The sequence below is a fragment of the Aulostomus chinensis genome, chromosome 8 (genome assembly GCF_037954235.1).
Source record: "Aulostomus chinensis isolate RoL2024-O1b breed Wild chromosome 8, RoL_Achi_v1.0, whole genome shotgun sequence".
Lineage (NCBI taxonomy): Eukaryota > Metazoa > Chordata > Actinopteri > Syngnathiformes > Aulostomidae > Aulostomus > Aulostomus chinensis.
This window is the reverse complement of record NC_141327.1, coordinates 22,540,742-22,565,841: the sequence shown is the minus strand read 5'-3', so window position 1 is coordinate 22,565,841 and position 25,100 is coordinate 22,540,742. Positions and strand designations below refer to the sequence as shown.

The window sequence follows — 25,100 nt, the reverse complement described above, 5'->3', positions numbered from 1 at the left end:
GTCTTCTTCTCCTGCAGGTGGTGATGTGTAGTAGAGTTCTGCAAGTGGACCAGCAACTCCTCGGGCACCGCGGTTATCGGGCTCGGCGTCCGTCCTGGTGGGGTTCACCTATGTTCAAAGTTGGCCTCCTTTAAGAGGAGGGAGGGAGCTCTTCGTCCGTCCACTGCCGACCGCGCAATGGCCCCGTCTCTCATTCGACTCTGCCGCAGTCTGGCTCTCTCGACGTGGCTTCTGTCGTTCTCTTTCGTGCACTTGCTGTGTCTTGACTTCACGGTGGCGGAGAAGGAGGAATGGTACACAGCTTTCGTCAACATCACCTACCTGGACCCCGTTACCTCCGAGCTGAGGACTGAGAAAACCGAGTGCGGTCGGTACGGCGAGCATTCACCAAAAAAAGAGGCTAGAGGACGGGTTCTGGTGCCGCCCCTGCTGCAGGACAGGCAGATGTGCGACCCAACTGCCAGGTTGACTCCTGTGCCTCCCAACACTGCCTGGGTGGCGTTGGTGGCTGCGGGGAATTGTACATACCGCGAGAAGATCCGGAATGCTGCAAATCTCAACGCTTCTGCTGTTGTCATATACAATGTGGGCTCCAGCGGTGCCAACGACACCATCACCATGCCCCATTCAGGTCAGTCAGCCCGCACTCCTGCCTGCCATCACGTAGAGGGACTGTTGGAAGCATCCGCCTATGGGTGTCCAGGCGTGTGTGACAGAGGCCTGACAGCACCTAACAAGTGCCACTAACTACTTGCCTCCCTGGACAGGATTTACGGTTTTCACCACCCTTCTTCAGCAAGATAATCAATTGAAGTCTTGACAGAGTAGAAAAGTAGCAGTGCCTTGGCTCCCTGAGCATTTGAATGAGTGCCCGCTGGTATAGATCTACAAACTGACTTCAGGATGTGTTGTGGATCCTGTTAAAGTCAGTCAGTTTTCCTATTACTGAACATTGAAAACCAATACATACAGTACTAAAATCTAATAATATCTCTAGAAGTACTACAAGTTTAGTTTGTTGTCATATTATTATGGTTTGTTACAGAGTAATAAACTCTGACCAAAAGTTTGTTATTACTGTTAAATAACCCAAATATTTCTCACTGTTTTTTATCGGTTATATGTTGATGAAAAGCTCCACTTCATGTGTTTGTTGAGGGCAGACATTGAAGCTGGGAGTCCCCGCTTAGTTGCGGGCTTTTCCAAGAAAAATAAGACTTTAGGACACAAATCGGCACATAAACACACAATTTCAACTGTCACAGTGAGGCAAAGGCTGCAGAGTAGGAGCCTCCAAATAAAGCCGGAGATCAACAGCAGTAAAAATCACTTTCTGCTCTGTCAGTTTTGCGTCTAAAAGCAGTCGTGTAGGAAATGTGTCAATAAAACACCCAACACACACACACACACACACACGCGCGCGCGCTCACACACACAAAACACAAAATCCATCCAGGATGTCCTCAAACACACAGACTGTAGTCCCAACTGTCAGGATCTTTTAAAGAGAGTTTCTGCATAAACTCATTGCAATGAATCCGAGCTGCTATTATTCAAGTTGCTTGTCATTCACTGTTACCAGCAGTGAATTCCATTCCTCAAGGACTCAGGAGCCATATTGAGAAGGACAGACACACACTTTAACAACCAGACAATGACAAAACAGAACAATCAGTGTTAAAGTGCGGGGCTGATTTCCTGTCTTGTAACTTGATAATTAGATAGGAGAAAAAAGAAGAACCACAATAGGTAGGATAATAATGAATAAAAAAGATATCAGTTGATTATTCTGACTACTAGATTGGTTTAACGTGTTGGAATATTTAAAAATGTGCTGATAGAAACAAAATTCAGGGAATGTTTTAAGTCGGGAATTAATCTTTGATAGCATCAGCAGGGTTTTGCCTAAACCGGCCGCCTGCGTTCATACGGTAAGTCAAAAAGAATATTTCTCTTATAATAAATTAAAGCGATGGTAAGTTGGGAGGATGAAGTCATTACTGTGGCATTTTTCACTGTGACTTATGAAGCTTTCTGTGGGTTTTGATGTTCCAGGAGCTGGCTGGTGAGTCTACCAGCCACTTTATATTTGTGCAGTCAAATGTGATCCAGCAGCTCTGCCATACTTTCTGCCTCTATAAAGAAAATAATGATCTTGATAGAACTGCATGTTTACTGGATGAGGTTGTTGACATAATTGAAACTTGAAGCCATTTTTTTCTGATGGCGTGTAAAGCCATCCTGTGGAAGAGTGAGAGGACAGGTGATGTGCAGGCTGAGGTTGGAACTTGTAGTTAGCAAAGGTTCCCGTTTTGATAACTGCCATTCAGTGTTGCAACCTCGTTACACCTCCTGACTGGCATATCCCTGCAGCCCCAACTCCAGGTGCAACCTGTGGGCAAAACTCAGAAGCTTTGTAAAGTTACAATTGCTAGCAGACCTGTTGCTACCTGTTGCGCTAGAATATGCTGTTGCTCCAAACAGAACAGACCGTACCTTACCTGGCATCCTCCCTCATGTTCTTTTCAGTCACGTGTTTACACTCTTTCTACTTTGGGTTTAGTTTTTAGTTGAATCCTAAAGCTTCTTCACCCCTCATGCCCGTTTTAGCTCACGACCACCGTGTGTTGCTGGTGTAGTTTTACTCTGAGTCCGTCTACTTGAGCTCTGAGATGAGCCTTTTTCCACTCAACCTGAATTTCCATCGGAAATGTACTCTCAGCCTGTTGTTCGTTTTCATAAAGGTGTGGCTGGCTGACACGCTGCTGCTGGACAACAGCACAATGCCTGACGGCTGTTTGACAAAAGGATCTGAAAAGAAACAGATGTTCAAACAAAATGCGTTCAACACCTGACGACATAAAGTCAAGTGACTGAGTTGTTTTCTACTAAGGAAAGTCCCTTTATACTAAAGTTGTCAAGAAAATTGAAACTCCCTGCAACTCCCTGGGAGTTGTCAGGAATATCAGAGCAGATGTTTAATAGTGCTCAACCTGGGATGAATCAACTGGTTCAATAACTGAAAATAATGACAAGCCTGAGCTGAGTTTTGGAGATTTCTTTGCCACGCAGTGGTAATTTTTCCATCAGTATATTGCAACAGTTTATACGTGTGCCAGCTTGTTGTTTTTTTGTTTTGTTGGTTGAGAAGTTGTACAACACTCCATCAACATCCTTGCTTTTGAACCACAGTTTACGCTTAAAAAGTTGTTGTGCTTTCAACTTCATGGATCTAAACTTAAAGAGGCAGATATACGCAGTCTGGCGAGTTGTGACAATGAGTGAGGAGGAGGGTTACGGAGTGCAAGGACAAAGGGAAAAAGTCTTGATTCTTGGACTGAAGGTGAAGCTGCCAAATCAAGAATGGAACACTTTTCCGTCCAGAGCCAACACAGCTGGACTGTAAAATCCACAGTTGCCAGAGACACAAAAGCTGTTCTTAAGTTAACTCTTTTCATGCCAAAGCGCAGACTTTTGTCACAGTAGAATTTTTAACCTACCATGGTGGTCTGGAGACTTCTTTTTCCCGTCAGCGCTCCTATCAAAGTCTTCCTCCGTAGAAAAGTAATCAAATCCTATAAAAGACAGTAATTCTCAGTTGGTCTCATCAATCATCAGTCGTTCGATGGCGAACTGAAAAGACTGAGATCAAAGCATTCAGAGATCAAAGTCAGGGAGGGGACGTCACCCTATCCACCCCTTAAACTGCAGGTACTTCACTCATATTCAGGAGAAGTAACAAAGCCATTATCAATGAATTCTGTCCTAATCAAGAGATTGCAGCACATCCAGACTGCTGGAGAATTTGAATCCAGAGCACTTAAACTGGTTGGTGTCCACTAACCCATTTCCAGTATTTCCTTTTGCCCCACATGTTGGCTGAGGATCTTTTGGCTCATCCATCCTCTTTTCTCAGACACAGCCCTCCTGTTCAGTTTTAGAGGCCGCTATTTTTGTCTGCTCTGACTGCGTCACGGTGAAGAAGCAGATAAGAGTCCAGGCTTAGGCAAATCTTACATGCCTTGTTATGCCTTTCCTTATTTCTGCCGGCCATGCAGCTGGTCATGCATCAGCAACTTTGAGGGAGTTTGGCAGAAATAGTGTAATTGTTAAAATTATGTGCCATTTGACACCAGTTTTGAACTTGTGTTGGATTGCAGTGATTTCCCTCTCCACCATATGGTCATGCTTAATAAAACCATAAATCTCCAGGACAGGAGGGTGTGTATCTCGGGTTACACTCATGAAGAGTAGCAGCTCACTGTTGACATGCATACATTTATGTTGTAAGGGACTCTTGCCAGCACTCTGACAGATTTCAGGCAAGATATTTTTGCATCTACCTACTTGCAAACATTCCTTTTAGAAACTGTGAAATCACCTGTCAACCGAATGATTTTCATAGCGGCAGAGAGAGCTGACTTGAGTGACAAAGTGTGACAGGCGGAGAGTGTCTATGGACTCACTGCGGTGTTCTGTGGCATATTACCATCTGTTTGCTGTCCAAACACAAGCTTTTGTTTTCTTTGTTGGACAGTTTACTTTAGAAGCTCCAGCATACACACAGTTTGAGTCAGCAGCCCTCATAATACCAGGGTAGTATGCCAACTGGATTACTCTACGTGTGTGTGTGTGTGTGTGTGTGTGTGTGTGTGTGTGTGTGTGTGTGTGTGTGTGTGTGTGTGTGATTTATGTCTGTGTGTTTGTGTGTGTGTACATGCAGCATAGTAATACTTGTAGCTGTTTCCTAAGGGATGGTGCACATGTAGTGTGTTTCATCATCATCCCTCCTCAAATGGTTAATTTTAAAATGTTGCTTTTTTGTAAATATAACTATTTAGAATGTGTCTTCTGAAATTAAAAGTACAACATTAGAATTAGGGCTGTACAATTAATCCAAATTTAATCAAAATTGCAATATGGCCAGCTGCAATTTCCGAATTGTAAGAAGATGCAATATTTTGTAAAGGCTCATTACGTGTAAATACCATTTAGAATTGATTGTTGCGATGCTGCAGTCGAGACCTGCCTACACATCATATTCTACAGACTTAAGAAAACACATTTGTTTGATACAAGTTCCCACAAAAACCATTATAAGAGGTTTTGAATGAAAAGTACACGCCCTCTCATATCAAAACATCACGGATCAGGATGGAAACATATTCTTGACAAAGTGTCAAAGCTGTGTACTGTGAGCCACGTAAACTAAACCACTGGAAAACATATCACAATTTTAAGTCTTTGCACAGGCAGGAAAACACAACCATTTGACAGACATCATTTTGACCTTGGCCGTATAAAACATAGCAGCTGTGCAGATTTTACAGCGGACCTGTTACATAAAGGGATTTATGAGCATGACAGCAGTAATACATTGCACCTACTTCCTGAAAATATGCAGGAAAACACTAAATGCTCTCTCTTGTGATAATATACGGGAGTGTGCTGATAGCTCAGTGTAGGGCAGTAGCATTTGTCACTGAGGCTCTGGCATGCTGCACAGGAGGTGTTGCTGGTGAAGGCAGGTTGAATAAAGCCAGCGAAGCACCATGGGGAGCCTCTGTGTGACTGCATGCAGCTCGAGCCATAAACAGGCAGCAGAGGGAATATGATGTAACTCTGCTCAGGCAGGCTGTTGATGCAGCTCCTGAAAACATCAACCTCACTCCTTCATGGCTGAGAGTAAAGATGGTTATTATACCCGGAACCTGTGTCATTCTCTCACCCGCAGACAGCTACAGATCAACCATCCAGGAGATCGGAGCGTAAAAGTGATCCATGACCACATTTGTAAGCACAAAGACACAAATGTGCTTTCACAGTCTCTCATTTTAAAGCTGTGTACATAGGCAGGGGTCTGTTTTATGAATCTCAGGGAGCAGCACTTCTCAGCCTCCATTTTGACAGGAAATAGCAGGTAAACAGAAGTGGGATTGATCAAATAAATTCAGGTTTCATGCAGGTTGTTGAAAAGTTTGTGAAAAACAAATCAAGACAATGTTGGAAAAGTGGACATTTGCTTCAGGAACACTTAGATATTAGATTATATGTGCTGTACAATAAAGACCCACTTGTGAAAATCTCTTTTGGGGGATTTGCTTTCCCTTAATACATGTTTGTGTTGTACATAAACACATAGCTTATCATTTATCATTACCATGAGTTAAATATACGCTGGAACATTGTCATGAATTTCTGTTTACTTTTTATATGTAAACAGACTTTTTGCATTTAAAAGTCATTAAAAATTATTGGTAAAATTGTCTACGAACCCTGTAAATGGTTATGGTCATGTTACACGTTACAGCCATGATATGAATCATGCTTGCTCACCTAAATGGAACTGGTCCATAATCATGTTTTTAATATACACCTGTTTTTACCCTGCAATGTCAGAACTTCTGCTGTGAAACGGGTCTATTAGGTACCTGTCACATGTAAAGGAGGTTGACACACACCTAACTAAGTGGTTCATGCATTATTTTGAGATGTTTCATTGAAAAAGACAGCAAATCTGCAATTTCACAGAGTGTGAAACTAAAAACATGTTTTAAGACGAAGAGAGGAGGAGAGCCGGGCATTTTTTTAATGTGTTGTTTTTGCTTTTTTTGTCAGTTTTGGCTGCGCTATCACCATCAGAATGAAATATGCACTGTGTCTGAAGCAATCGCTTTAATTAGTTCTGAACTCTGGAATGTCAAAGAAGTAAAAAAGAACGAAGCAGCACATCATCATCATCATCATCATCATCATCATACCTATTATCTGTGTAGAAATGCTTATGCAATTTTTTGTGTATACACAGCATTTAAACAGTACATCCCACCCCAAAATGGAGGCTGCTATGAGTTCATTCCCCATCCCTGGAGATGAAATTGACAGAGGACACTGAGAGATTCTTGATTATTGAAACTGGTACCAGTGTCAGAATTCTAGAGGTTATGTATGTGACAGGAAATGTTCATGACCACGAGGAAAAAAAATAAAACTGAGTTGGGATTTGTTAAAGCAGGAAAAAGGAAAAGGGGTTGTAGTTTGATCACTTGATTGACAGCGCTGGGAACATAAGCGGATCCCCCCACCACCACCACCACCACCACCACCACCAATCCCCTCACTGTCAGATTGTGATTTGTATTATACTAAATCTCAATGCTTTCACGGACGTGACATCACCCTTTTTGGACTGTGTCCCGATGAACAGGAAACTGTTGATGTTGCAGGAAATCGTGTGTTTGCTTAAGCAGCTAGTACTCATGTGAAGTGGACGATCAATCAGCCACATACTCATAGTATATGGGTATTTTACTGTTGAAAAATAAACTAGCAAATGAAAATGCTGTTATTAAATGATTTAAAACGTGTTTTTGTCATTGTAACTTTGTTCATTTTTTTAAACATTTTTATAGATATCTGTGATAATGATGCGTCAGATCTATAATTTCTGTTTGTGTTTATAATTTCTATTAATATTTTCTAAGTTTTGAAACACCTCCTCAAAAGGTGCACATATACAGTTGCACTAACATTTGGAGTGCCAAGCGGCTGCTTGCAAAGATTATCCATCACATAAGGACACAGAACTGTTTAGAGGGATTAGACAAAAATGGAAGATGAAGCAAATGACACTCAGAAAAGTGTACATTTTATCCCTGTTCTATAATGACTAGCAGCAGAGGTAGTGGTGTTCCTCCTGCGTCCTTCGCAGCCCCTGAGTTGTGCTTGATGAAGTCTCTTAAATGCATAATTCTTGGTGCACATCAAGCGAAGCAACAGATGGCTGCAGGCAGGAGTCCTCTGACATCGAGGGCGAGGCTTAAGTTGGTCCGCCTAAGCTCCCTGCAACCTGCCCAAGTTTCCTCCTTTACACAAGAAAAACAACAATTGTTTTATATACCAGGGCTGCCACTTTGCATGTTTCTAAAAAGTAGATCCACTCACTGACTGTATTTGTGTATCATGAATGACATTCTACAGTAGGCCTGAGTAGCATTTTAGCCTTCCAAAATCCAGGTGACATCCAAACATTGTGAAGAGATTTGCACTGTGTCTGGTTTGCTCAGTGACCTGAATTCTGCTTCATTTGTTGTTTTTGTGTTTAGCTAATGATTCGCTGCAGGAGTCATTTCTGTTTCCATGCCAAACTGTTTGATTCAGTTCAACCAGGATAATCGTTACTCAGTTGAAAAACACTGCCGTCACAGCGCTACAAGTGAAGGGAAAGAGCTGATTATTATACACCTTCTTTATTTAAGTTTTATTTTATTTTATAGTCATTGCCATTTCAAAGCTTTCTCTACTGACATTTTTAGCTGTTTTATGCATTAAAGTAACTGAGAGTCAGTCAAGAACTAGAGATCATTGAATGTATAATTTTTGGGGGTGTGAACAGGTCAGCAAGCCCATGGCTCAACTTTTTTTGTCTTTTCTGTCTATTGCGGGTTAGGGTCATGATTTGGAGTGGATGTCGTTTTTTACATTGAGGAGAAGGAAAAAAATAAGCAACAGATGACAAGAAACCCAGAGACACTCGCACTTTGCTGAAATGAATAAATATCATAAATAACGATGGTCACTCGTAGTCACTGGCGCCTGAGCCCTTCTCTACACCTTCTCAATGAGAACAGCCATCTGTGTGTGTGTGTGTGTGTGTGTGTGTGTGTGTGTCTTGGCTGCACACTTATTGGACACACATAACCTAACATAACTTTTCTGTCCTTTTGAGCCTTTGGTTGTGTATTAAACTGTTTGTTTTTTTTCACTTCAGTTTTGCATTTCTAGTAGCTTGTGTGTAATTATAGACTATACACACACTCAGATTCATCTACTGAGTATCTAACCTGGTACTGTCTGTTGTGTGTGTGTGTGTGTGTGTGTGTGTGTGTGTGTGTGTGTGTGTAGGTACAGGCGATATCGTGGCCATCATGATCCCAGAGCCCAAAGGTCGGGAGATTGTGGCCTTGCTAGACCAACACGTTGTGGTCACAATGTACATCACGATAGGAACCCGCAACCTGCAGAAGTACGTGAGCAGAACGTCGGTCGTGTTCGTCTCCATCTCCTTCATCGTTCTCATGATCATCTCCCTCGCCTGGCTTGTCTTCTACTACATCCAGAGGTTCCGCTACGCGAACGCCCGAGACCGCAACCAGGTACAGTGACTGTGTGCTGTTTGTAAAACTATTTCAGCTGATTTATATGTCTGTCTAGATGAGATACTGACCATACAACAGTGCTCTGCTCTCCATTTACTTTATTTTTTTTCCGTCTGGTGTTGGGCCTGTAAGGCTGCAAGGAGAGGCTAGAATTAGCCTGACAGCTGGTTTAAAAGAGTCACTGCAAACCAGTGAACCATCAACCAACTCCGCTTCTGGCCCTCACAGAGCCAATGTTGCCCTCACTGTCTCGGTGTTATGAATGGCCACCGGTGACATTTTTGTGACTTCAGCAAGGACAGCACATCACTGTGGCTGTTATTATAAGATCTGTTGCCGTGATGGACATTGTTTGCATTTTCACTTTTAGTTATATTGATTTATGCTCTACGAGGAAGTCTCCCATAGCAGCCAGCCTGCTTTCAATGTGTTCCTAAGGCAACGTTGTAAAGTGAAACAGACTCCAAACAGAGCTTCTTCGTTTGTTTTGAAGGTAACAACTTTCCCGTCAGGTCTGTGAACCAGTTTCCTTCTTCAGTGTTTCATCCCTCAACCAGTGTTTTACAATCTTTCTGTTATTTTTTATGGCTGTTTTTTTGTGCAATGCAGTCAAACACGTCCGGATATATTGCCGTATTGACATCGGTAGCTTTGTCACAGTCATTCCTCACACACAAATACCTCCCACAGTCACACAGGTCTGAACTGTACGCGTGCCCATTATTTTCTTTGATGGTATTCTTTGGTATATTAAAATCTTAAAGTATTCATTCTTATGTTTCCAGGAAGTCAATATTTCTAAAACACATTTTCAAGCCTATTGCTGCCAGCTGTATTTATTTCACTTTTGCCGTCCTGGCAGCTCCTCTTATACCACCAAGTGTTGAAGTTGGGAATTTGACTTGATTCTGCTATTTTCTTACTTATTAAGAGCAAGAGTTTGGTGTTGATTTCTTGTCTTTGGTTTACTTGTTTTCATGACTGTGGTTTAGTGGGTGATTGCTCTCTGATATATCTGCTAAATGAGCTAAAGGTAATGTTGGTGCTTCTGTGTGAAGAACTCAAGCAATTTTATTTACACACATGGTAAATTGCTATCATTGCACTGGAAATTAAATTTATGTCTAAAGAAGGAGAAAGATTTCCATTCTCAGGTTATCAGGCATTTTGTCTCAGAAAAGTGCAAAGAAGCACCTTTGCTAGAGCTGGATTTTACTCTGCGTAAACCTGCACGCAAGGGCTTCACTTGATAAACTCAGACACTTGCCTGATCCTGGACTGTGGAGTGACGCGTGACGTTCAGTGTCGCTGGTTCAAACTTCATAGAGGTTTTTTTTTTATGTATCGACAATCCTCCATGCTACTGTGTCACAGACTGCTCTTTGACCACAAATAATGATCTTTTTTTGTGTGTGTGTGTCGTTGCACAGAGGCGCTTAGGAGACGCTGCCAAAAAAGCCATCAGCAAGCTTCAAGTACGCACCATTAAAAAAGGAGACAAGGTGAAAACTTCACACACAAACAGTGCACTTAATACATGTTGTGATACATTAGGAAACTGCATGAATTCACCCAAAAAAATTGACAATATTTGGTTAATGAACATGCAGATTTAGTTGAGAAATCATGCTTGTGTCGTGTGATTATTTGAAACTGTACTTCTTCTGATTTTAGGAGACTGAGTCAGACTTTGACAACTGTGCAGTGTGCATTGAAGGTTATAAGCCCAATGATGTTGTGCGGGTATTACCATGCAGGTGAGGCTTGCTTGCTTTATTGCTGGTGTAAATACAGGAGGCTCAGTAGGAAACAACCATGTGTCTCTGTTTGCATCTTTCACGAGGACACGGTTTCTAACAGGATTAATAACTTGTGTGTTGCCGTCTTGTTTGGTCAGACATGTCTTCCATAAGCACTGCGTAGACCCCTGGCTACAAGATCACCGCACATGTCCCATGTGTAAAATGAACATACTCAAAGCCTTGGGCATTCCAGTAAGTTCCTTTCAACTTATTTTTTGATGTACTACGAAACTTGTTCCTTAGCTTACATGAAAGTACAATATTTCCTCCAGCTCAATGCAGATTGCTCCAATGAGGTTCCTCCAGACTATGAGATGTCAGTTGGGGGCCCACCCACCAACCCCATCAGCGGGGCCAGTGAAATCACAGTGAACGAGAGCTCGGTGGTGCTGGATCCAGCCGACAGGGGGATAGACCTGCAGCAGGTCTATCACAACGCAGAGAGGGCACCACGAGCCGAGGAGAGCTACATCATCGCCAGCAGTGAGTTCAGTCATTGTATTGACAGCAGCCGGCGAGGAGGGGGTTTTGACAGCTGAACTGGGAGTTAGGAAGTTCACTCTCCATTAGCTAATGCACTGAAGTCATGTCCTTTTGACTGTTTCCTGTTTAACATCACCTTATAAAATACCTTGCTCTGTCTCAGTAGAAATGTGCGTAAGGTGATAGATTTGGCGTTGCCCGAGAAAACCAGTTCTCTACCTGTGTGCTTGGGGTTTGGAAATTTCATTGTAAAGCTTAAACCAGGCCACCGGCCTGGACACCTGGTCAGGGTTAGCCAATTCTCCTGGGCATTGCGAGAAGAAATGAACACTGCTGCTATCCCAGAAAGTCACAAGCTAACCCAAATACAAATACATGTACAGCGTGTACCTTATGCAATCGCCAAAGGATTGTGTCTCAAATAAAGCCTGTGAGCTGTTAGCACCACATGGTGTGTTATATGTGTGCAACGACATGTACTGTACATGCTCACACACTTGTTTTTCAGGTCACTTTGCCACCAAAGGCAGCAGTACAGGGAAATAGCCAGGACTTAAAAAATACTGAGGTAATTGCTACCATGTGTGTACACGGCTGGATTTTTAAAACAGCTTTTTCCAGTTATTTTATGTCATGTTTGGTATATGTTTCACGTTTTCTCTGTATAATGGTTTAAAAGCTGTTCCAAAGTCTTCTCCACCCAGCCAGTAATAACACTGAGAGTGAAGAATATGATTTTTGTTGTAAATAATTTTCCAGTAAAAAAGCAAAAGTTTTCAGCTGATTCCTCAGAATCCTCAGGAAAATATTTGCTCCGATGTGGACTGAACCAAGGCCAACTGGGTTTAATTGTGGGTCTTCTTCAGCCCTGCCGGGAGGGGAGTCCTGGATATCCAGCCTCTGTGGGGTCATTGTCAAGGTCATTACAGTGTGTTAGTGCTCCTGGCTGTTGTAACATGGACTTGTTGGAGTCAACAACTGTTTTTCTTGGAATCAGAAGGGATAAAAAAGACAATGTGACTGAGTCTAAAGAGTCTTTTGAAAACCGAACAATTAAAACAAACGGAAATGCTGCATCATTCTGATTTTCTCCTTTGCTTCTCATCCTGATGGTGCAGAACAGCTGTTAGCGGAGACTTATTTACTATTGTGTGCTTGACAAGCTGTGATTAGTGCACTTGGAGCTGGTATTGTTCTCAAGACTAATTGGAATGTAAATTAGACGGGATCTGTCGTATGTGGGGGCACTAATGAGAAACAGGCGGTTTGCATGAGCGGAGCGAACAATTCTGTCCGCTGTGTTGGAAGTTAAATTGACTAAATGGAATATATTTAGAAAGTGTTTTTCTAGTCTCTGACCGCTCCAAGTACTTCACACCACAAGCCATCATTCACACACTAATGGCAGGGCATTTTAATATCAATTTTGCGCCTGAATAATCAGGGCTGTTGGTATATTCCAAGTCTGATCCTCTCCAAATTCAGCCGTGTATTTTTGTCTAGTAACTTCTTTCATGAAAGGACAAAATTCCTCTCTTGGATTTCTTTGTGTGACTGTTAGTTTCTTTCAAAAATCTGTGACGTAGCAATGGACTGTTTATCTTACTTTTCTCTATCTTAAATTTAGATTAACAGTGTAATGCATTCTTGCACGGCTGATTATTTTCACTCTTTTTTGTCACGTATCACAGACAAAAAGAACAATTTTTTAACATTAACAAAGAACAAAGTTGTTCCTGTTCAGAGGAGCTCAGAAATCAGATAATGAGTACATCGTACTATGGTGTTTTAATGACCTCTCTCCCTCAGGTGAGCACCAGCTGCCTCTCAGCAGTGAGTCGGACACCTCTCTCATCATGACCGGCGAGGTGGGCATGTCTGAAGCTGACCTGTCAACAGAGCAGGAAGGCAACGGGGTCAAATCTGGAGGTAAGCAGAGACGAATAAAAGGCATGAGCCGCCAGGAAAAGGAGGAGGAGGAGGAGGAGGATCCAAGCAGAACCACATGACTGGGACCCCAAAGACTTGCCACGCTGTCAGCCACTGGAGGATGCAACATGACAGAAGATGGATGTCGAAGCAATACAACACATGGCAGCACAAAAACATCCCCTCCTGTCTTTACTGACTGAAAAACAGGTTTGCTCCTGCATCTGCAGACATGTTGCTTGCTCTTTGTCTTACAGTCACTCTTCACCATCTGCTGTGGTGACTTGGTACATTGTGATGGCCTAATGATCATTTTCCACATCCTGAAATCTACATACAGTAGCGGTGGCCATCTCTGCACCCCTCCTGTTAATGTGAGGGCATACAAAACTGCTGTTGGACACGATAAGGGCATGGAGGCGACTCCATAATTCCAGTTTGAAGCTTTAATTACAAGGAATATGTATAGATTTGTTGGTACAAGATCACTGCCAAAATATTCCAGAAGTAAGCCCTACTGAGGTGACCTGGATCCACTGCTGGTATCCGGTTTAAAGCAGCAGTTTCTCAGACTTTGTGAGTTGGTGTGAATTCCTGCCAGCAGTTCTTTGTCAACTTCGTATGTTGTTACGCTTTGAAAGGCTAGATCTTTAAGCTGATATGGTCAAGTGACATCCAGGAGTTTGAATATGTATGCACAAATTATGCTGTAATTTCTAAATTTCTATATGTAACTCTCTCTCTCTCTCTCTCTCTCTCTGTGTCTCTCTCTCCCTCCCTCTCTCATTTATGTGATCTTCATTTTATAACAACATATTTCTCTCCTCACACATATGACAATCGTAACTTTACACAAACGGTTTAAAGTGATGTCACCCACCCAGCCTTTGAAAATAATGGCTGCTGATTTTCACAACACATGCCAGTGATCTCTCCCTGCAGCCAGGAGGGAGAGATCACGCTAGCCACTGTATGTGGTCACTGCTGCTAAATACAGCTGGCAAATACATTTGGCACCATCGACATCTGGCGGGTTTTCAGTACGAGCTGTAGCCCAACGATCCTCACTTGTCAAGCCAGCAAATATATAAACATTTCAACAAGTCATTGTGCCAAGTTTATCGGTAGTGTTTTTAAAGATCGTTTTTCATGCAAACTGATTCTCTCAGCTGTCATACAGACCAACCGAATCTGTTTATGATATGAAACTCGTAGAAATATCAAGGGACACAGATTGGATGGCTTACATCAGTTGAACGTGTGTTTTTGTAAGAAATAATGCCGTGCTTAGCGGCATGAAAAGCTTGTTGGTGTTGTTGTTGTTTTTTTAAGAAAATGAAAGAAGGGCATACATGTGAACGGTTGTGTCATAGTTTTGTGACTGCATCCACATTAAGCAGGCTCATTTTTGAAAATGCATGCAGCCTTTTAAGATGATGTCTCAAGATGTCAGTGAGCGTGTGAAAGGTGACAGAGAGTCAGCCTCGTAATTTCCCTCCAAGACAACCCTCATACATCACTCTTTCTCTCTCCAACCCTAAAAACCCAGGCGGATGTTTCTCGTTTATTCAATGCTGGAAGCCATTTCTGTACATCTCCTGCCAGGGTCGTGTTCAAGGAAGCAGCGCCCCCCAGTGGTGTAAGCAGCAGCTACCAGGGACAGCACCAGAATGTTAATTTTAGATGGGCTTTTTTAATTACAGACATTAATACTATTTGCCCTCCTTTGGTTGATTCTAGCTGTTAATCTCTCTAAACAAGAAAGATAGATAGAATGTGATTGTGTGGCTGGATGATTGTGACCATTTTAAGCGTGTTGAATACAGCGACGTCTTATTGCAGTTTGTCAAGCGGTAAAGACGTTGCTCAAACTGTGCAACAATAAAACATCGGCCAGTATCTCCTTCTGCTGTAGATTGTGTAGACATTGCGTCACTCCTTTAGAAAACTAATGATTACGATTCTATTTTAGGATCTTGTTCGAGTGATCTGCCGGATGATTATTCATTTAAATTGATTGCGAGGAGAGAAAGCGATTGACTGCTGGGTGAGCAAGATTGACTTGTGATGCATAAGCTCGCCTCGTATAAACAGAGATGCTTAACAGTGTGTTTTTATACATAAAAAAACAAAAACAAAATCCAAGCACCTTTCAAGCCCTTCTAAGCCGCATAAACCAAAAAATTAATTTTGTTGTGGCATACACAGGGAGTTCATTTATCTGTAGCTATAATATCAGATAGATTTTCAAACACGCTTTGTAGTCCATCTGACTGAACAACCTTTATATCTCCATAAAATGGCCTGTTTTGTTTGTAGAAAGGACACGTTTGTGAGTTCCATTGTGTATTTAAATGCTCTTTTTAATAGTTATAAATACAATTGAATTGAAGAACGTCCACATTTGGAATGGGACGTTCATTTTGCACTTTTAACCAGAAAATACTGAGTGACACCTCAAACATACAGCATTATAACGTGTAGCATCTACGTCAGACGGTGGGAACCATGTAGCTCCGTCTCCAGGTCAGAAAAATGTGAGTCTGGAGGATCAAGGCAGCTAATAAAGTTGCATTTTCAAATTTAGCCAGCTTTGCTTGGATGTACTCTGAGGTCTTGTTCAGACTGCAGGGCCAAATCTGATTTTTTTTTTTTTTAACCAATTAATTTATTTTTTGTATATCCAGATCGATTGTGGACAAACCACATGAAATCTGATTTTTGCAAATCTGATCCAGACTTCATTTGGAGGTGGTTGGAAATTAGATTTTGAATCAGATTCCTACAGATGTGTCTCAGTCTGGACTCTCAAATAGGATTTCAAAGTGTTTTCGGACAACTTGTCTCTCCACAGATGTTGGCTGCCATACGTTTGTCTTTCCGCTCGTAAATAAGAGTGCAGATAGAAAAAGACCTAATTTGACGAAAGTGTAATTTGAATAACAAATCAGATTTGCCTGCAGTCTGAACAAGGTCATAGACTTGATGACTGTTAATTCATGGCCATTATTGTCTCTGTTGTCACTTATTCTGTTGTGCGTTGTATCGTCTCGCTGTCTCCGTGTCCCTCCGCTTCCTAATTACTGAACAAGAACAGCAGGATGGGATATTTGATGGGATCTGTCTCCACACATTCCTGCAGACTTGCACACTAGCAAAGCACACACCCAGCGAGTGAATCGATGAAGCCTGTGGAATTAAACTGGAGGCTTTCTCTCACAGTCACTGTTTCCATCATGCCCTGCTGCCTCTGGTTATGTAACATGTCCACCCTCTCCTGTTTGGCTGAATCACAGAAGGATAATTAAATGGATGGACAAATGTTTCATGGGAGGGGAACAGTGTATTTTTCTACCATCTTCAAGGGGTTTTTGTTCGAATACTTTACTGGCTGTAGCAACTTGATAGATATAAAAACTACTTTCTAGTCCCTGAAATAAGAAGGGATACTGTTTTGGCTCTGACGGCAGTGTGTTATTATACTGCCTTTCAGTTTCACAGCAGTGAAAAGCTGCACAGTTTACCTCAGTTCGTCAACTGTTGCTACATAGCCTCCACTTCTACATGCAAGCTATGTTTGTAAAATCCAATGTGTTATTTGCATGGAACGAATGTACATTTCATATAACTGTTAGACAATGTGATACTCAGTGGTTTTATAAAAAGCCTGTTGAGCATGGTTTGCCTTTAGCTCTGCGTCTTTTGAATATACCAGTGGAGAAAGCATCTGATTCTTGCCAGCCTGATATAAATGCATTTGTGTAACGTTCAGAATCCTTAATTCTCTGTATGTTGAAATAAATCAAATGGATAATGATGGATAACAGACAGAACAGCATAAGAACTAAACCAGAAATCACCCAGCAACAGTGACATCTGCTGTCCTCATCATCCCTGCCTCCTCCCTCACGTCTGCACTTCAAATTATCGGGCTTTGAGTATTTTAATCTTGACTCCTTTTCACATTTAATAATGTAAAACTGCTTTTGTTTGGTTGGTATAGCAACAATGTAAAACACATCTCATCCATTTTCAGTGCCGGACCACCTGGTTCAGACTGTACTGCCTAATGGAAACATGTTGGATTGAGGCCTTGTTTTTACTTAAAAATGTGACCAAGATGTTTTGTCCGTTTACAGTATTTCAATACAGTTATTTCAATTAGAGCTCAAATAAAAGAATAGATGGATCTAAAGGGAAATTTAAACAGTAGACCTGAGTGCACTCAATAAATACTTTTTGGACTTTTTTTCCCAAGAAACAATAATGTAATTTGTAATGATTAACGGGAAAATATAAATTTCCTTGAATGCCTATTCATTATTTTCCATATTTTATCGGAAAACATTACCTTAAAATCCATTTTTGTACTGGTCAGCCCTAGCCAAGAATTAATACTGTATGTACTGTATAGTTAATATGCACAAAAATAAAAACATTCGAGCTTAAAAAAAACAGTTAAAACCTCAAAGGTAGGGTCAACATGTCAGGTCATTTCCTGATTTTTTTTTTTTTTCTGCGACGCTCATAACAAAAAAGTGAATGAATTCAAACTGAACTAACCATCTGAACACTGCGTCGATATTCCAGGTAGTATGAAATGATCCAGAAAACGTCTTTTAAGTACTATGAAATAATTTGGAAAATACACACCTGTACACATAAAAGCTTTTCTTAATTCAGTGTGGTTTGTTAATTAATGCTATCATCCTTTTTTTTTGTTTTTTTTGTTTTGTTCAGTTGTCTCGTGTTTTCTCTCGGTGTAAACCTACTGCACTTTATCCCTGCAGCCGACGGGACTCGACTCTACCAAGTGACTTGAGAAAGTCTTGTTCATGTACAGCTTTCGAGTGCTACAGTATTGAACCTGGCACGTGACTCTGTTGCTTATTGTATAAAGTTGTGATCTTTTATCTATACTATTGTGTATGCAGGGTGGGGGAGTATCTATATATTGCACCCTATATTACCCAGCAGTGCTATTTTGTAATATTAAAGTATTGTAAGTACGAATAGTGGCGTCACTCTCCTTTCCTTATACCAGGATGCACGTTTAGTGAGTTATAATACTTTTTTCTACTTTAATAAACTTGTTTCTTGCTGAAAGAAGAAGCAGGGTTTACTCCATAAACCAGGGTTAATGAACCTTAAAGTCTAGGTCTACATTTATTACAATTATTATGTATTCAAATTATGTTCATTAGATTAAGTTTATGAATTAATTGCAGCAGCTTGAACTATTTTCTGTATATTTTAGATAGATGCAAAATCTATAAGCTGATGTCAACATAAAATTGAAAAGCTCCTCTTGGACCAGTTCTATTTCTTGCAATGGAAGTTATTCTGTTTCTATATGCTACAGGCTTATGCGTTATATACCTGTCAAATATCTGAAAACAGACTCGTGTTCTCCTAATTCTAGAATCCATCCATCGTCATCTTCCGCTTATTCCTACACATTAAGGGTCGCGGGGGGGCTGGAGCCTATCCCAGCATCAACGGGCGAGAGGCGGGGTACACCCTGGACAGGTCGCCAGTCTAATTCTAGAATATTTGAGAATAAATAAAAATATGAAATAGCACACAGACTGAATCATACCGTTATAGCACTTGGATTTATGATATTTTGACACATAATGACTGGAACAAATCAGGTGTTTCGTAAAGACATTTAGACAATTTGCCTATTTACATTTGTCGAACATAATTGATTGATTTTAGATAAAAATGCACATGAAGTACACCATAAGTCTACATTCAGTCAGGCTCTTCCAAAGTACTGATATGCTGACGGACTACATTGTCTCGTCTCGCCATGGTATAAGGTACATCTACATCGGACAAATGCAGTATAATATGTATTTTTTTAATCCGGCTGAGGTCAGTAATGTGCGAAATTGCATCTTAACTGTCACAAACCATAGAAGAAGACATTTTTTGGAGGAGGAGGAGGAGGAGGAGAGTGCAGCACCGTCTGCAGACAGCAACAGCAGGAGGAGGAGGATGGGTCGCAGCGAGGAGCTCAGTGACTTCCAGCGTGGCACCGTGGTCGGATGTCACCTGTGCAAGAAGTCCGTGCGAGAGATCTCGGCTCTGTTAAACCTGCCTCGGTCCACCGTCAGCGCGGTCATCTTAAAGTGGAAGCGTGGGGGAATAACGAGGCCTCTTCCCCGGAGTGGACGACCGCACAAGCTCAAAGAGGAGGACCGTCATGTGCTGGAGCAAGTTGCGCTGGAGAAGTGTTTGCCCTCCATAGAAGCGCTCACCTCCGAGTTCCAGACCGCGTCCGGTGCAAGCGTGAGCTCCAGCACTGTCCGCAGAGAGCTCCATGAGATGGGCTTCCGCGGCCGAGTGTCGTTATACGGCAAGCCTAATGGTGGGATTATTGGGGATTTGGCAATCACACAGGAGTTTAACATATTGTTGGACATAAATGAGAATATGGTTTCTGCGAAAAGTATAAATTAGTTCTCCTGTTTGGAACCTGCCTGCAGGAATTTTCTCCCTTTCAACCAGCACTGCATCCCAAATGTGCTTGAGGTCATTAATTGTTGCTTTTTATACTGAATGGCTTAAATTTCATGCTGCAACAGGAAAGAACCAGAAAGTAGGAAACACATTGTTGTCTCTAATATTGACAAACTCGCTGTCAGCAGAAGGGTGAAGAAAACTCTTCAGTGAGTTCATGTTTGATTCATAATCTAACCACAAGATCCCCTCACACTGTCGGTTCCATGTCAGTAGATCCACTAAACTCCAGGAACTGCTGAGAACAACTTTCAATGCTGCACAGACCGGGACCTAAGAGACTGCAACAGAAAGACCAAACACTTGATCCTGCACTGGTGCGATAAGATATAATGATGATGGTTTTAACCTTTCTACCAGACCTCGTGCCATCAAGGCACATTATCATGAAGATCTTGGAGCCAAATTTTGACAAGTAGTTGACAGGAGCAAGGAGTTAAACAGTGACTCTTTCTGTGGGACTAACTGAAACTTAAAAAGGGCCTATCGTGTGTGAGAACTTCTTTGTGAGTGAAAGCATTTCATGAATGAAGCTTGTTGATCTAAAGTTACGAGGACACATTATTAAATTTCACCTTACTGTGATCTCACCTTCAACATTCAGCTTTGATCTCAAGGCTTTGATGAGCTCATTAATGAGTTCCAGCTGAAATACGCCATTAGCTGTGGAACGAGAATGAATGTGACCTTGAACAGAGGTGTCCAGACTGCGGCTGAATACAAACCTGTCAGTCCTGAGTTTAATGAACCAATAATATTGTGTATCGCTATTAAATATGATAGAAAACTCCAAGCACTTTGGAGAGGGGTTAGATTGGTGTTGAAGCTCTTGCTTGTGTCTTCCTGTTCTGCCAGGAAAGAAGACAGCAAAGAAGCAGCCATCAGCCTCCACCTCAGATGAAGTCAGAGTGGACGTGTCTGGACTGGACCTGCGTGTTGGACAGATAACCGTGACCAGGTTGCTCCCAGAACCGGGGAGTCTGTGTGTACTTCAGGTCGATCTTGGAGAGGCTCGTCCAAGGACGGTGGTCAGTGAGCTGGCCGGACATGTACCTGTAGACCAGGTGACTTAAGATGCATGGAGTGTAATGAATTTGATTTTTTTCTGTTTTTGTAAGGCACTCTTTAGCACCCTCCTTTTAAAAAGACATACAAATGCTTCAGTCCGTTTTTTTCGGACATCTCTAATGCTGTAGTGGCAAATGTCAAACTGTCTTAAACTACCGTGAGCTACAAACCTTTTTTGGGACATTTAACCAAAAACCCGTTTTTAAAAAAAATCAGTTGACTGTGAGACGAGATGCTTGAACGTTCAACGGTGTAACTAATCTACAGTGTGCGAGTCAGGCCTCGTTCCTCCACCGCCGTACTCTTAACAAGCCACATTTAATCTCGTACTCCCTTGTGCAGATGCAGAACCGCATGGTCGTTCTGCTGTGTAATGTGAAGCCAGTGGAGATGAGGGGAGTGGTCTCCCAGGCCTCGGTGATGTGTGCCAGCTCACCACACAAGGTCGAACTCCTTGACCCTCCAAGTGGAGCAGTACCAGGAGACAGAGTAACCCTGCAGGGCTTTCCAGGTACTGGTACTCCTCTGCTGTCGAACACCCATGACTATCAAGTTTAATATGCAACCACATGACGTGAGGGATACTTGCTCATGAGTACATGATTTGTGAATAATACTCCCTTTCTGAATGACAATTGGTGTAATATATAGCTGCCTTTGTGCTACAGCCTGCAGTATTAAACTCCTGAAATGAATGATGTTGTTGAACTCCCTTCGTACGGCTCTGCAGCCAGTTTGTCAAAGGCTTTCATTTTCAAAATATGACATTCCCCCCTGAGCGATTTCCACAATCCTGTCAAACACGTCTCAGTTGAGTTGGGCCTTTGTGACCAAACCTCACTGGTCTCCCGGAGCTAATTAGGAGAAAATCCCTGCAGGAAGTTTTTTATGATCTCTCAGAGTTTTAAGACTGGAGGCCGTTACAGCAGATTATTACAGCCTGCAGATTCTGTGTTTGAGTAGGTTATGCAGTGACGTTATCATACCGTAGATAAGCGGAACAAATCAGACATGGATCTGTACATCTGACATGACAAATTTCAGCATAGATGAAGTTCTAACATATCAAACTGACTTCTTGACTCCAGGTGAACCGGGCAAAGAGCTGAACATCAAAAAGGTGTGGGAGGAGCTCCAGCCGGACCTACGCACAGACGCCCAGTGCATCGCGACCTACAAGGGTGCTGCTTTTGAGGTCACGGGCAAGGGAGTGTGCAGGTCCCGGACCATGAGCGACTGTGAAATCAAGTAAAGTAACAGAGCTGCATGATGGAAGAGTGTAAATCGCTGCAGCTGGATGGGTTCCTCAATGTTGTTGAGAACCTTCCCACAAGAATGGATCCTATAAGTGCAGCAAAGGAGGGGAGGGTCAAACAGGTGTCCTCTAGGGATTCATACCAGCACGTCGCCCTCTGTTGAACAAACATGAACATTACTGCTGCTGCGGCTTTACTCTGCAAACCTGCAGTTCTGTATTCGCCCAAATGAGGGCACTACAGCGTCGGTGAATATGTTTGAGTTTGGAGTTTGTTGAAGGAAGAAAGGAGGACGAGCTCACAGTCATAGCCACCGTGGTGCAGCGAAGAGGGGGATTCTTCAAACAGATTTTATTTGGTTGGGGAATATTTATGAAAACATAACTGCTTTCCCATGACACACTGTGGTCAGTGGACGAAACTCTGGAAAAGTAGGCTACTGAAGATTTTACTTTGGACTTCAGTTTCACATAACTCCAGCACAGATGTGTCCTCATACTGATAATAAAAATAGTTCTGCTGTTATTAAAATGTTCCTCAGCTGGGCTGTAAAGCTACTTTGTTCCTACTGTACGAAGCTACGTTAGGTTTTATGTTCTGTGTTAGTATCAGCTGGTACATGATGAGGAACAACGTTCCAAGGCTCCTATCCTTCCTGTTTACAGGAAGAACTGAGAAATCTGCAAGTAAGAAATGAGGATGTGATTCAGGAACTTAAAAAATGGAACCCTTTGTCAAAGACATGATGTTCCTCAACCTTATCATGTACTAAAACAAGAGTAGTTGTTGTTGTTTTTTTAACTGTTCCACAAGTTGGGATAAGAAGTTACCAGAATGAAGGCAGACAGAATAGACAGAAGACAAAATAATAGATTCCATTTTAAAGTTTTTGCATTTATTTAACATGTTATTGAGAGAACTGTAGCCTTGTAGACTTACAAACCTCAGTTCAAGAACTGTTATCGTGGTTTTTACTCATAATTTATTCTGGTTTTCAAGTGCAGGAAGACACGCTGGCACATCGAACTCTATGTCGAGTCAAATGATGTAAAAAAACTTGTCAAAAATTATTGTTTGTAGTATTGTTTTTTTTCCCCCACATAACCAGAAATGATGGCGGCACGGTGGTGCAGTGGTTAGCACTGTCGCCTCACAGCAAGAAGGTTCCAGGCTCCAGCACGGGATCTTTCTGTGTAGAGTCTGCATGTTCTCCCTGTTCCTGTGTGGGTTCTCTCTGGTACTCCAGCTTCCTCCCACAGTCCAAAGACATCAAGAGGGGACGAGGCTGATTGATACTCTAAATTGACCGTAGATGTGGCTGTGAGTGTGAATGGTTGTCTGTCTCTATGTGTTGGTCCTGTGGTGGACTGTTGACCTGTCCAGGGTGAACCCTGCCTGTCGCTCGAAAGCCGCTGGGATAGGCTCCAGCCCCCCCACTGTTGTAAAATTACCAAAAACCAAGATGTTTTTTTGTTTTGTAAGGAAGTCGATCTACCAAACAGGAGAAAGGGGCTTTTCATCTCCGACTCTACTGAGTGTTGACTAATACAACAACAATACAGTTTTCTATTGCTAAAAGGTCATGGAGTGTCTATATTAATGTACTGGCACCTCCCCACCCACCTACAATTGATTCCACTCATGTACAAACCCAGAGAGGAAACCATAGTCGGCACAGTTCACCACTCGAGTCATCACAACAACAAACACAAAAGGCGCGTGAAGGTGTCAGCCCTGCACGAGGGCACAGCCTCTCCGCTCAGTGTGGTTACCAGAAGGGAAAGTTAACAGCAACTTGAACCCGAGACCCGATCCTGCTCTTCCTGCATCCTGTTTTTATACAGTCACAAAGAAACCTGACAGAAAACCCCACAGCTGTGCACCTCTTATGGTGGTTGGGTTCCTGTAATGTTTTTCGTCCGTTCTGTAGAGTCGAAATAGAATTGTCAAAGCCCAATTTTATTCATGCCCCCCCCCCCCCCCCCTAAAAAAAGGTTGTAATTTACTGAATGTGTTTAACTTCATATTATATAGTGGGCAATATAGACAGACATTTACCATCAAAATTACCATGGTAGACTGAATATTAAAGGGGTAATTCACCCATAAATGAAGATTCAGTCATTACCTACTCTCTCTCATGCTGATGGAAGGTTGGGTGAAGTTTTTTCTTCCTGCTGGAGTTTCACGAGAAAGTGTGTTGCAGTTACCCTCCAAACAACTGAAGTGACTGGAGACCAATTTTTGAAATTAAAGACAACACCTAAGAAAACCATGAAATGTCCTCCACACGCCTTGCCTGAAGTTATGTAAGCATCTTGAAGCCTCCACATGCCAACTTGTTTTTAAAAAAAAAAAAAAAAAAGGCACCCAGTTATTTCACGCCATGTTTGCCATGCACTTAAACATGGCGTCGTGCCTGGGAGCGGGAACAGTGATGCTAGGAACATGGCGTTGGGGACATTTTTCAAAAGAACTTGTAATGGCTTTGAGACACTTGGAATACTTCAGACAAGCAGTACGGAAGCATTACCAAATGTGTGAATTTTTATTTTGTGTGACCTTTAAGTGACATTATTAAAATCAAATTAATAAACTGAACCAGCTAACAAATCCAGCAGAGGGAGAAACCATGAATAATCCAGCATGCTTGATATTTCATAATCCAAGTACCTATGATGCACTGATGATATTAAATGACATCGCCATAAAAATAAGTCACATGCACTCCCTACAACGGCCTGATGCTCCCTGGTGAGATGCAATAAAAATGAGTGTCTGATGGAAGGTTTTATCTTTCGCATATGGCTTCATCAATAAAGATATCTCAAAATTTCTGGTGAATTATTGCTAACAGGAGGACATCCTGGCGGACA

At 42.0% G+C, this 25,100-nt stretch overlaps 2 protein-coding genes across 2 annotated transcripts; both read left to right on the top strand.

Moving 5' to 3' along the window:
* On the top strand, positions 1-18,371 carry rnf150a (ring finger protein 150a). Its single transcript, XM_086211736.1, has 7 exons — positions 1-631; positions 8,905-9,155; positions 10,589-10,660; positions 10,833-10,915; positions 11,056-11,152; positions 11,233-11,443; positions 13,253-18,371. The coding sequence occupies exons 1-7, from the start codon at positions 178-180 to the stop codon at positions 13,450-13,452; spliced, it is 1,368 nt and encodes a 455-aa protein (XP_086067862.1). The 5' UTR covers positions 1-177; the 3' UTR covers positions 13,453-18,371.
* Positions 18,372-19,323: 952 nt separating this feature from the next.
* On the top strand, positions 19,324-24,199 carry LOC147257666 (aminoacyl tRNA synthase complex-interacting multifunctional protein 1-like). Its single transcript, XM_086210239.1, has 4 exons — positions 19,324-19,748; positions 20,756-20,964; positions 21,311-21,479; positions 22,057-24,199. Exons 1-4 carry the CDS (start codon positions 19,376-19,378, stop codon positions 22,218-22,220), a joined length of 915 nt encoding a protein of 304 aa, XP_086066365.1. The 5' UTR covers positions 19,324-19,375; the 3' UTR covers positions 22,221-24,199.
* Positions 24,200-25,100: the final 901 nt, after the last annotated feature.